Consider the following 13,373-nt stretch of genomic DNA (forward strand, 5'->3'; position numbering starts at 1 on the left):
GCCACCTCGCACTGTAGAGAACCAGAAAAGGACTGAATGTGTATAGGGAATGGGAGGCCAGCTGGTCCGGCTGACCTATCTCTGTTTCCTCAAAAGCCAGCTGTTTGAAAGTCTCCATTAGATTGGCCTACGATCCCAAGCTTTCAGGGTTAGGGAGTTAGGCCATGATGAAATATCCCAGGGCAAGCACAAGGACCTGAGTTCCACCGCCAGCACCACACGACAGACCCAGCATTTGGTGGCCGTTGGTGGTGCAAGTTTGCACTCCCAACAACACGGAGGTGGAGACAGGCAGACCCTTGGTCTCACTGGCCAGGCAGCTTAGCATAATCAATGTGTTCCAGGCAAGACCAGGTCTCAGAAAATAAAGTCGGTGTCTTCTCAGGAACAACACTGAGGGTTGTCCTCTAGGCTTCACAGACACATGCACACATGTGCACACACACAAACAAACATGCATGAACATGTTTGTATACACACACACACACACACACACACACACACACACACACACACACACGAAGCTTTCCTGCAGTGGACACAAAACAAACAGTACCAGTGAAAAAGCAAGTCTGTTTCTAGAAAGCCTGTATACTGCTCCTACATCCTGCGACAAGATATTCCCTTGTTAGTGTATTTAGTCTACCTCTACCTATAGAAAAATAAGAAATTGAGAGTTTCAAGTTGAACACATGTAGCTAGTTAACTGTACAGAGGTTGGATTGAGGACAAGATCTTTGAGTCCAGTGTTCTTCTCATTTAACTAAAGCACTTCCCAAGCTGTTGTTGTTGTTATTACTATTACTATTATTATTGTCTTGGGTGGCTTGTAGCTCAATTTTTAATTTTGTTGAACTCAGAGATCCTCTTGCCTCTCCCACTGGGATTAAAGGCATGAGTACCATGTCCAGCACTTCCCAAGTTCTTTTTTTCTTTTCTTTTTACAAAGGGATATGTGCTGGGTGAGGTGGCACACACATCTTTAATCCTAGCATTTGGGGAGCAGAGAGTTCCAGGCTAGCCTAGGTACATAGTGACACCTTGCCTCAAACAAACAAACAAACAAACAAACATCTTAACAAAAGCTCTGTAAACCATATAATGAAAGCAAGCAGTCATGGCAGGTGCACATTCTGAGATAAATATTAATTTAAATTACTGTGTGGCTTCCAAAGGAGGCAAAATTTCCAGAAAGGAATTCTTTTAAAAAGATTACTTTATTGCTGTTTCTTTGAAGGTTATTATTCCACTCTATATGGGATGTAGCTACCTGCTTTTCACTATTGTTATATTTTAGAATATTTTGAGAAATATTTAAAAATAACTTCGAAGGCAGAAGCATGGTCACATCTCCACAGTCACTTCTGAACTGTTTTTATTAGAGTCTGTGTCTATTGAATTTTTAAAATTTGAATTCATTTTCAAATAAGTTTTGTTTGTTTGTTTGTTTTTCAAGAAAGGTTTCTCTGCATAGCCTTGGCTGTCCTAGATTCTCTTTGTAGATCAAGCTGGCCTCAAATTCTAAAAGATCAGCCTGCATCTGCCTCTGAGTGCTGGGATTAAAGGTGTGGACCACCACGCCCAGCTTTAAATAACTTTTAAAGGAACAATCTCTGGTTGAAAGTTTTACAAAGAGAACTGCTAATAACATTCTGTATGGTATTTAAAAATAATTTATGGGACCAGTCAGTAAATGTGCTCGCCACCAGCTAAATAACTTGAGTTCAGTCCCCAGAGTCTGCGTAATGGGAGGAGAAAACTGATTCCTGAAAGTTGTTGTGTGTGATAGCCCATGTGCCCTCCCCACAATAAGTAAGTGAAATGTAAAAAGTAAAATAAATTATTTGGTTTTAAAAGGCCAATAAATTTAGCTAGACTGACAATGATGAGCAATCAGAATCTTTACCAAAAGAAAAGCCTTCTGGGTATCAAACATGCCATACTCTGGCTAGTAATCTTATTTTATGCTTTACATTGTTGCTAGGATCAAGAGATAGCAAGTGCCCTTTCTGATATTCCCTACTGTAGTAAAATAGGGGGAAACAAAGAGCAAGTCAGAGAGGCCAACACAGTACCCTTAACACTAATGGTGGCCGAATTAGAGGATAACCCGCTGACACGTGCCAGAGGTTAACAGGACCGTTGACTAAACCGAAAATGAGGCTGACCTACTACTACTCAGTCAGGCCAGCCACGCTCTGTAGAGGCCGAGGGGAGACCAGCCACAGAGCAGCAACAGCTGCTGAGGGGACCTAGGCTTCATTAGACAAGACAGACACGTGCTAAGCCTGCTTGGGCCGCTCCTTCCGTGCGTACACATTACCGTAGGAAGCATGGGCTGCCATAGCAGATAGCACAGACAAGAACAGTGTACTTCCTCATGGTTCTCTAGCATGGAAGTCACAGATCAGGCCCAGCCGAATTGCTTTCTGGTGAGGACGCTCTTGCTGGCTGCGGATAGCTGCCCTCTTGCTCTTTCTTTGCGCATGCCCAGGAGGAAGGGAGGGGGAAGAGGGAAGCAAGGAATAGTTGAGAATATAGCAATGGAAAAAACAAACAAACAAACCACGAAAGACATTTGTGGGAGGCTTACTGGCAAGCCATGCTCCCTGCTTTCCCTAAGTGCTCACAGCCAGTGGGATTATAAGAAATCTTTCTTGAAAATAGGAAGAGCACTGGCTCTGGCACTGAAGTCAGTGCAGTGGGCGGGGTTAGGATGACGCGTGGTGCAGCCTTACTGGGCCTCTTGCTGCTCCGCTTTGGGCAGAGTTGGTATGAATTAGTCCTGTGCCGCCTGGCTGAACTTAGGACTCTGGGAAGATCTGTTCTGGCACCCAGTGGCCAAATAGGCAAGTGACGCCAGACCAAGGAGTTATTTAAACCTGTTCTTAAGAACTGTCCTTAAGAAGTCATTTCATTAAAGAGTTCCTAGAAAGGCAACATTAAAACTCAAAAGCTGATCCCTGAATGTCTCATGGTTCTTGCTGTATGTAATTTTCCTACTTATGTGTAATAATATAAATATATATGCCAATAAAATAAAATAAAATAAAATAAAATAAAAAAAACAGCAAAAAACTCAAAAGCTGCACACACCCATCTAGGAGCGAAGGAAAGAAAATAGTGTGTAGTTACTGTCTGTGAGCCCTGGCCACTGTGCCCCTTATTGGGGCCTCTTTAAAAACTGCTTGGTTTGGCAGTGAGCACTTACATGCTGTTTCCCCTAGTGTTCCTAAGATGTTGAGTTTTTATTTTATTTTATTTATTTATTTGGTTTTTCAAGACAGGGTCTCTCTGTGTAGTCTTGGCTGTCCTGGACTCGCTTTGTAGACCAGGCTGGCCTCAAACTCACAGCGATCCACCTGCCTCTGCCTCCTGAGTGCTGGGGTTAAAGGTGTGTGCCACTACGCCCAGCTGGTGTTGGGTTTTTACATTTTAAATTATCATTAGATAATAACTTGAGTGCTTCCAGTGAGTTTCCAATCTCAGGCCCATCAGATCTTTCAGGCGAGTATGATGATGCATCTGTGCTTTTTGATTTTCTTGAGGTTGTAAAACCATGGAGACATTGGAAGGAAATGAAGCAGGGAAAAGATGGGGAGAGTCGCATGAAGTCGCGCAGCTGGGGGGCTGGGGGGCTGGGGGGCTGGGGGGCTGGGGGAGATCTCTTTAAGCCACACGGTGGCTAGGTTTATTTGTTGCGACAGGGTCTTACTGTGTAGCCCTGGCTGCCTGGAGCTGGTCGCGTAGCGCAGGCAGGCCTCCAGCCTCCTGTGACCCTCCTGCCCCGTCTCCTGAGTGCTAGGACCCTGTATGCGTCACCACAGTGGCTGCAGTGGGGCACTTTGATCTGTTTTTGAACAGATAGGAAAATGAGGAAATCCCACCTTCCTTTCCTATCACATCTGTGCTAAAATTTGGGGGAAGGGGTACTGGATTATTTTGATGTAGAGAGTCGAGCTAGAATTCTGTATCCTTGACAGCACCTTTTAGAACAGAGTACCATGATCCTGTCTCATGGAGGGAGTCAGTGTGCACCACGACTCCACCAAACTTAGTCCTTAGCTATGTGGAACATTTTTATGCATCCTCAAAACAACTGGTACTATGTGTTTTAAGTTTCATGTCACCATGTTTCCCCTAATCTGCCTCATTCCAAATTATTTCTCCTGGCCACCTTCAAACGGATCCTTTAAAAATGTGGCTTGAATTATGTGTATTTGTATGTGTCTGTGCATGCAACTGCTAGTGTCCACAGAGGTAGGAGGAGCTTGGATCTCCTGGAGCTGGAGGTACAGGTGGTTGTGACCTGCCCAGTGTGAGTGCTGGGATCCAAACTTGAGTCCCCTGGAAGAGCAACCACCTTCTGGTCCCTAAGATGATATTTTTTTAAGCAATATTTTTCCCCTATATTGACAATAGTAGCTGCTCCTGGGTTAAGAAGTGTTCTTTCTTCATCTAAAAACCCCTACCCGCCAACTTCCGGGCTACAACAGGGTTATTTCTGTTGTTGTTTGAAGAGAATTGAAATGTCAAGAATTTCATAAATGAGTAATCCAAAGGTGGAATAATTTATTTTGTTTACAAATTTCCTTGAGCAAATTTGCATGCAGAATATATTATTAATTTCTGATATGGATATAATAAATTGCACTTTTATCAGCCATAATTCAGAATCTGTCACCCAATGGGGCTTAGGAGAGACATGACACTACTGTATTGAAGGGTGCACAGAGTGTAGTCTTTCCATTTTCAATATGAATAAGTAGCTCACTTTTGAAAGGTTTTAATTCCAGGGCTCCTTAAGAGAAATGACTGCCTCTAGGTGTAGGAAAAATATCCGATAAACTTGGCACACATTGCATTTAATTTTAAAATATTTGCACAGCAGAAGAAAATCACTAGAGTGAAAAGACAGCCTACAGAACAGGGGGAAGGTCTTGGCCATATCTAACAGGGGTTAATATCCAAGAAGATAGTTTAAAATTGAACAGCCAAAGGGCAAGTCAATTTAGTTAATAAATAGACAAATGAGCCTAAAACCACAATTCAAATAAAAAAGTACAAATGGCCAATAAATACACATGAAAATCTTCACCATTCTTAGCTCTTGGGGAAAGCTGCTTTGATGGGTTAGGAGGTGTAGTTCATCTGTTTGAGTACTTGCCTAGAACGTGTCCAAAGCCCTGGATTTGGTCCCCAGCACTGCATAAAATAGCACATGGTGATACAAACCTGTAATCCTAGTAATGAGGAGTCATAGGCTCAGAAGTTCAAGGTCATCCTCAGCCACATAGCAAGTTTGAGGCCAACATGTGCTATGTGAAATTCTGTCTCAAACCCCAGACAACCCCCCCCCCCAAACCCCAAACCCAACCAACCAGCCAAAACCATTACATTGAGATTCCATCTCACCCCAGGTAGAATATCACCAAGAAACCAAGCTGGGCGAGGTGGCGCATACCTGTAATCCCAGCACTCGGGGAGGCAGAAGGAGGCAGACCTCTGTGAGTTCGAGGCCAGCCAGGTCTACAAAGTAAGTTCAGGACAGCCAAGGCGACGCAGAGAAACCCTGTCTCAAAAAAAAAAAAAAAACAAAAACAAAAAACCTTAAAAACAACAACAACAACAACCCAACAGATATTGGTGGGGATGTAGAAGAAAAAGAAACTCTATGCACTGCTGTTGAGAGTGTGAACTAGTGTTTTCAGAGACATATGCCTCCCTCAAATAAACAAACAGCTTCCTATAGGGACCTGCGCGCTCAGCTTTATCGCTGTTCTATTCACAACAGCCAAGAGCCCTTTCACCTTTGTGATAGTCTTTGCCCCAAACTCAGTATTCTAGGTTGTTCATTAAAAACTCCAGACAAGCCCAGATTGAAGGTCCTTCTGTAAAATGGCCTGACCAGCTCTCTTTCAGGATTCAAGAGCATAACAAAGAAACATAAGTCATGAGAAGGCACCCAAGATTAGAGCCGACTAAAGAGATTTGGTTGAACCCTTGTATGGAGAGAATTTTCTGAAGAAATTCTACCAAATCACCTGTAGTTGTTTGCTTCCATTGTGAATATTTGAGTTATTTTTTTAATCATAAACATATACTACTTCAGTGTCAGAGAAAGCTCTTTCCCAAGCCTAGCAGGGGAGGCTGTCTTACAGAACCATAGCAAATTGCCTAATTTCAGAGATGCTTTCCACGCTGGAGGAGCTCTTTGAAATCTCAGTGAATCGTTTTGCCTATAAATAGTGTTTTTACGAGAAGAGGGTCAGTCAGTGTCTACATGGTATTTGTAAATCTTTTACACACAAATCAGTGACGAGGGAGAAAGCAGGAGTGGGGTGGGGCAGGGCTGTGCTCTTCTGGTTTGTAGAATATTGCTTCTGTTTTAGCGCCCTGCTTCCCAAAGGTTAACATTGACAGCTGCTTTGCACAGCTAAGCCTTGGAGCTTGGCTTCTGAAGTGTGGAGCTTGCGTCGTGGTTTCTCTTTGTGTGCTGGGGGAGGGTAAGCTCGAGACAGTAACGAGTCACTGTCCTTTATCATTAAGTCACTAACATTCTGTGTCGGGTTGTTTCCACGATTTTCGTCATATACCAGGCTTCTTTCTATTCCTGCCCTTTTTCTTTTCTATTTTTTGTTTTTCCTTTTTATAGTCTTTTCAGTTAAACTCTTTCTGGCAATGTAAAATGAAGAATACTTTTTTTGTGTGGAGTGGATTCAAATTCCAGAGCAGTCGCTCCTGATCTCGACATCTTGGCTGTTCTCTCTACGCCACAGTTTCCTCCTCCTTAGGGGAAGATGATGATGTCACTTCTTCCAAAGGACTGTATAGGCTGAGGTGTGTCAGTGCTGACCGTGCTTATTAGCACAGGGTCTGACACATAGATGACTGTGAACACCGGCTGCTGCGCTGTTTCTGAGGAACATCAGAAGAGGTGAACAGACCACAGTTCGTTGGCTGCTGTAATTTTCAGCAGATCCTTAGCTGTCAAGTTCCCAGGGGGAGCAAGCGCTGGTCCACTGGATGTTACTCAGCTTTGAAGAATACTTTTTGGGAGGAATCGTTACTCCCTCCTTAATGTAGGGTGTTGAGAATACACTATGAGTAGAGTGATCCCTGTCGGGCAGCCAGCAGTAGCCAAGTGAGTGTGTTAGTGCAGGCAGCACACAGAACCACTGGGAACGTCTGTAGTCAGCGGTATGACTTGAAATGGCCATGGTAGATACTGTTTCTTTTTATCCCATCTGAGACATTTATTTGCATGGTATCTTATACAAGGAATTTGATATTATCCCAGCTGAGTGTTTATGTGAGTGTGGCTTTTAACAATTGAAAACTGTGATCTATTTAGTCAAGTATATATGCTTATACTTAATATATATTTCCAATTTGTAGTTTTAGAGATCTGAGGTAGGATAATCACATTTAAAAACTGTTTTGTATCAAGACCAAACAAAACACATCCTTCCCCCTCCAATATTGAAATTATCTTTCCTTAATTTGTCTTCCTCTGGTTTGTGTTTTCTTTTTCTAGAAAGTATTCCTGAAAAAGACCTTCAAGGAAGACTTTATATCAACCGCGTCTTTCACATCAGTGCTGAGAGAATGTTTGAGTTGCTCTTCACGAGCTCACGCTTTATGCAGAGATTTGCTAATTCTCGAAATATAATAGGTTGGTGCTCTGTTTCTTGCCTAATAACACATTTGTGAAGATTTTCCTTAGAGGGTTGAAACTGATATTGTCTGGGGAGAAATTAAATACACTTTGATTTTAAGATGTTTGATTTCAAAACTGGGATTTAAATGTTGGGTTAAATTTGCATGTGTACAATAGAATTGTTTAATTAATTAGGTAAGTGCTACTTAAAATTAGATTTATACCCTTAAAAAACTGCAGTTATTCATTAGTGTCCCCAGTCAGTCTTGCTGAACTCTATTTGAAAGGGTCCCATTATGTGACGACTGGATGCAGGTAAAGTGCAAACTAAAGTAACCACTTGGCCTGGTAGTATCTATTATAGCTGTGAATTCCTGGACTCAGTTCTTTCGCTCTGAGGTGCACATTCATCAGCAACGGATGTGTGTGCACTCTGAAAGACACTTACTGGGATTATGGTAGTATCATTTATGACCTCAAACATCCATCAGTAAGAGAGGAACAAGATATCCAGTTTTCCATTGAAGAATACCATATCCCAGCACAGACAACAGCGAACTCCTGCTGCATATAAGTAAACCTCACAGACACAGTGTTAAGCACAAGAAGCTGGACACCAAATGTGTGCGCTGTGTGATTTATTTGCAAACGTGTGGATGCCAGTAGCCATTGCCATTGTGGAGGGGTAGACGGGTAAAGCCGGCGAGGCTGCTTTTGGATACAGAAAGAAGTTTTATGGATTAGTCTGAGTAGTAACGCTTAGGTGCATTTCCTTTGTGAAAATGACAGAGCTGTGCCCTTTTGATAGCAATACCTATAATATAATGTCTTATGTAGGGAGCTGATTACACTCCCAGAACAATTTCACTGCCTAGACAATAAAAGTTCTACTTTGTTAAATAACTCAAAAAATTTATAGTAAGTTTTAAAATGAATTTACTTAAAATATTTCAGATATTTTGTTAACTGTGGGATTCAACAGTATAAAATTAGTGGTAGACATTTGTAGAAGGTAAGATCAGCGAATCAATTCTATAAGAATTTTGTTAACCATTAATTTATCTGAGATTTTACAAAGGCACAAGTGTATATCCATAGCTAAGATCCATGATATCGACACCAGGTCCAAAAATGAATGTTCTTACTCATGGTAGAGTAGCAAAGAGCTTCTGTTGGCATGAGCATGGTGATTATTTCAGGAGGTTCATGACTTTAAGAATATTTTCTTCTATTTCCCATTAAAATTGGTGTATCTAGGAGATGTACATTGCCCTCTGTTCCTTGGCTCCTATTTAGCATTCTGTATCCCTTCTGAATCTGGTTTGTACTTTGCTATTCTCTGGGGAGTGGGAGCCCTGTGAGGGGCTAAGCAGTGCTAAGCAGTGGCTGTTGATGTGGTACTGTGCCTTTTATGGTTATGAAGCACCACAGGCATTAAAGATTGGTATGAACTAAAGTTTGCTTCTTGGAGCACAACTGCATTTGTTGTCTAATATCTATCTGGCTTCAACGTGGATGATTATATCCCCTCTCTGGTGTCATAAACAGTGTTGGCAAGAAAAGGCCTCCAGCTTACTCAAAAGTCTGAACAGTTATAGACACATTACAGGCTAGACCTAGAGTAAGTCAGGAGGCTTTTCTCCAAAAGAGAATTTGTTTATGACTGTAAATCATCCTGTTAACTTAGAACCTGCTACCCGGTAACTAAAGTTGTCTTTCTCTTCCTCGTTCTCCTCGTCCTCATCCTCGTCCTCCTCCTCCTCACCCTCCTCCTCCTCCTCCTTCTTCTTCTTTCTCTCTCTCTCTCTCTCTCCCTCCCTCTCCCTCTCTCTCTCTCTCCCTCCCTCTCCCTCTCCCTCTCCCTCTCCCTCTCCCTCCCTCCGTCCCTCCCTCCCTCCCTCCCTCTCTCTCTCTCTCTCGTGTGTGTATGTGTCAGAGAACAACTTGTAAGAGTTCTTCCACCATGTGAGTTCATGGAATCAAACTTGGATTGGCAGGCAAACCTGCTGTAATGGTTTGAGTGAAAATGTTTCCCACCAGATTTACATACTAGCTCTCCAATTGGTGGCGCTGTTTGCACAGGCGCTGTGGGACTTTTAGGAGGTGTAGTCCTACTGGGGGATGTGTGCCACTGAGGACTTTGGTTCATGGTATTTTATCCCAGCAACAAAATAAGTAAGACATCTCTTGAGCCATCTTACCAGCCTCATAGATCTAATTTATTTTGATAAAGAACTTTTAAGTTGGCAGTCTCTTTAATTTCTATTTACAGTTGCATGCCATTACTTCTAATTAAAAACTCAATTTAAAATATTTCTCATTTAGATAAATGTAAACCTTCAGAGAAGATACATGACTAGTATAATAACATCCATATTTACTTTACCTAGGTGTCTTAGATTTTAAAATTGTGATGAAGTGTATATCATATTAAGGAAGCAAACAGTTCAGAGATATTACATACATTCATTGTAATGTAGTTATCACTGCATGCGTCTCCAGACCTTTTCATCAACCCAAACAGAAACTCTGAACCTATAAATGATAACTCTCTGTTTTCCTTCCCCAGTTTCTGAAGGACCACTGTTCCATCTTTTATATTTGTGAATTTAACTACTTAGGCTATTTCATAAAAATGAATTTATATAATATTTGACTTTTACTAAGCCAAAGTGTTACACTTAACAAAGTGACTTCAAATGCATCCATCCTTGAGAAGATACATAGCAGAGTTTCATGCCTTTTAAAGGCATAATTATATTCTGCGTACACATATATAATACCATATTCTGTGTACTCATTCATCCATTAATGACACTTGGCTTCTTTATAGCTTTTAGCTACTGTGAAAGAAATACTACCCAGGCCATTAATAAGTGAATATCTGCTCGAGCCCCACTTTGATGTCTTTGTGGTGTTTATTAGTTGTCTGGAAGTGGATTGTTGCATCACAGAGTAACTTTGTTTATTTTCTTTGAGGCCTGCCCAGTTCTGTATTCTAAGAGTGCACCTTTTTACAGTCCTACTGGCAATGCATAGAGACTCCAGTTTTTCCACACAATCATCAACACTTGTTCCTTCTAATTTTATGTAATAGCCACCCTAATGGATATGAAGTTTCACCAATTTAAATTGTTTACAAAAACAAAGCATTCTTAAAGTATTCTGAAATTCCTGTCTTTATTTTTTTAACATTAATGCTACAAAAATGACAATGTGTCCTTTTGTCTGCTGTTGTTATTTTCTTACAATTTAAGTTTTGATATTTTACCTAATAAAGATCTTTTCTTCGGTATGGAGGACTGACACTTCCAATATGATGTTAATCAGAGGATGTTCTCGCAACTGATAGTTCAATAGGTCTTGGTAAAAATCCAAGTGTTCCATGCATGGGGAAATAGAGCTTGATTGTTGCTTTTTTTTTTTTAATAGTATGGAATTTTAGTAACAGGATTCAGAGATAACTTTTGATCCTGTTTCTTTTTTTTATTATTATTTATATTTTTATTTTTTAACATATACATTTATTTTATTACCCATGAATAAAACTTGATCCTGTTTCTGATTGACAGTGGATTATTTGTCTTTTCCTGGAGTAAGCTGACAAGATTATAGGAACAAATAATCTGAAAAAGTACTTCAAAATTAAGTGGATATCTTTTAAAAATGAATGTCTGGGTGGTAGACTCTCTGGTGGGTGATGCTGCCTTTTGAAATGCAGTTGTAAAGCTTCCACAGATACTTAAAGGCTTTCAGGCCCTGCCTTAAACCTCCAGGCTGGCCCCGTACAAAAGAATCTGAACAAAAAGGGCTCCATCTTCAAGCTAATCCTTTGGTGAGAGGAGATGTGGAATGAAGTAAGGCTCCTGCAGCAGGAAGGCTGATGAAGCACCCAAGCCACCAAATAATTATCATCCATGTCCACTCGTGATGGTGGCATGCATGGTGTAGTCAGACTTTGAACAGAGCTCACGGTGCGTTCACCTATAGTGATTTCCCCAAACGGAGCTGTGTTTTAAGGCTGTGTTTCTGTGTGAAGTGTGTTGTACTCATAATAAGAGGGAATAATGACCATGATCTAAGACATCTGTCACCTTACCTTGATTAAACACTTAGCAGATAAAACGCAACCACTATCATCTGTGACATCATCTCTCCACTAGCAGGGATTAAAGTCTCATTGTTGAATAATGACAAATGTCTTTCAGCATTTTATCTTTAGTGATGGCATACTCAAGTGTTGTGTTTGTGTTTCCTCCCTCTCTGCCCCCAGACAGAATCTTTTTATATGGCTCAGGCTAGCCTCACATTCCCACCCTCCTGCCTCAGCCTCACTGTTGCTAGCATTACATGCATGCTCTTGTTTGCATTATTTCCATAAGTTCTGGAAGCCTGTAGATGAACCAACCTTTAAATTTGGCTTCTAAAAACATATTAGCAATTTAGAAATAAGTAGATGAGAGATGTGTGTATGTTTTAGCTTTTTAAAAAGAAGTAATGTTATTTTTCTTTAGCTTTATCTTACATGTATGAGTATTTTGCTCACATGTATATCTGTGCACCACATGTGTGCGTGGTGCTCATGGTGGTCAAAAGAGGGCATCAGATTCTCTGGACCTGAGTTATAGATAGTTGTGAGACTCCAGGTGGGTGCTGGGAATCAAACCCAGGGCGTCTTCCAGAACAAGTGCTCCTACCCACCGAGGTATCTCTCTAGCCCCTCTTCAGCTTCTTAAACTGTGGGTTCTGACTGCACATGGGAGGCCATATAAATGAATATGGAAGGCGGCTCACACAGTAACAGGTTTCTGAATACAAAGTTAGTTCAAAATTAATGGTATAATGAATCTGAGGTGCTTCTGGCACCTCTGTTGTTTTGAATGACTCTGCTGCAGCTTGGGTTCTGAACACACAATGTGTGTACACTTTATGATGTCACAACACATGATGCCCACATATACTACCTGCACCACCTTGGCGCATACAAACTTTCTGCCTTCATAGAAACAACAACGATATAGTTATGGATAATAAAGACTTTCATTATTTTCCTGCCATCATCCCTTAGTATTTGTGTCAAGTTAGATATATTTGGTTGTATTGTCGTAAAAGGTCCCATGTTTAAAAAATTGCTATTTGAGCTGCTGACATGAAATTCATTTTTAAAAATTATGTAATGAATGTGTATAGGATTAGGAAAGAATGTATAATAGTTTCTGAAATGGCTCTCAACATATTTCAGTAATTTGTATTGCACATTTATATGAAATGGCATTCTCATCACTGTCTGTTATTAAACCAACCTATAGACTCTGAAACATATTGAAGGTACTCTGGCATCCTGTGCATAAAATTTTTAGCCATGGTGTACATTGCTTATGTAAAAGTAAACAAGTGTATCCAATAGCACGACATCTGCGTTTCTTTATTCCAAGTGGTAAAATTATAAGTAAACTAAAGAATTACTTTGAAATACATGTCTTTATTATTCATTATCTGTGTCTGATTTGTATACCTATTTTACGTACCTGTTGCCCAGAGTCACATAATAACTTCTCTGGTGAAAGGGGTTTATAAGAGAAGCCGGTTCTGGGGCTGGAGAGATGGCTCAGTGGTTAAGAGCACTGGTTGCTCTTCCAGAGGTCCTGAGTTCAGTTCCCAGCAACCACATGGTGGCTCACAACCATCTATAATGAGATCTGGTGCCCTCTTC

The 13,373-nt window shown here is 40.9% G+C and overlaps 1 protein-coding gene across 3 annotated transcripts in view; it reads left to right on the plus strand.

The window, feature by feature from the left end:
* GRAMD1C (GRAM domain containing 1C) overlaps positions 1 to 13,373 on the plus strand; it is a 73,527-nt gene that overhangs the window by 48,644 nt on the left and 11,510 nt on the right. For all 3 annotated transcript variants that reach the window (XM_084801716.1, XM_084801717.1, XM_084801718.1), the window contains one exon: positions 7,538 to 7,675. In XM_084801716.1, coding sequence (XP_084657842.1) covers positions 7,538 to 7,675 — 138 coding nt within the window. The remainder of the gene's footprint in view (positions 1 to 7,537; positions 7,676 to 13,373) is intronic.

This window comes from Acomys minous (genome assembly GCF_964271855.1).
Source record: "Acomys minous genome assembly, chromosome: 11".
In the NCBI taxonomy this organism is placed as follows: domain Eukaryota; kingdom Metazoa; phylum Chordata; class Mammalia; order Rodentia; family Muridae; genus Acomys; species Acomys minous.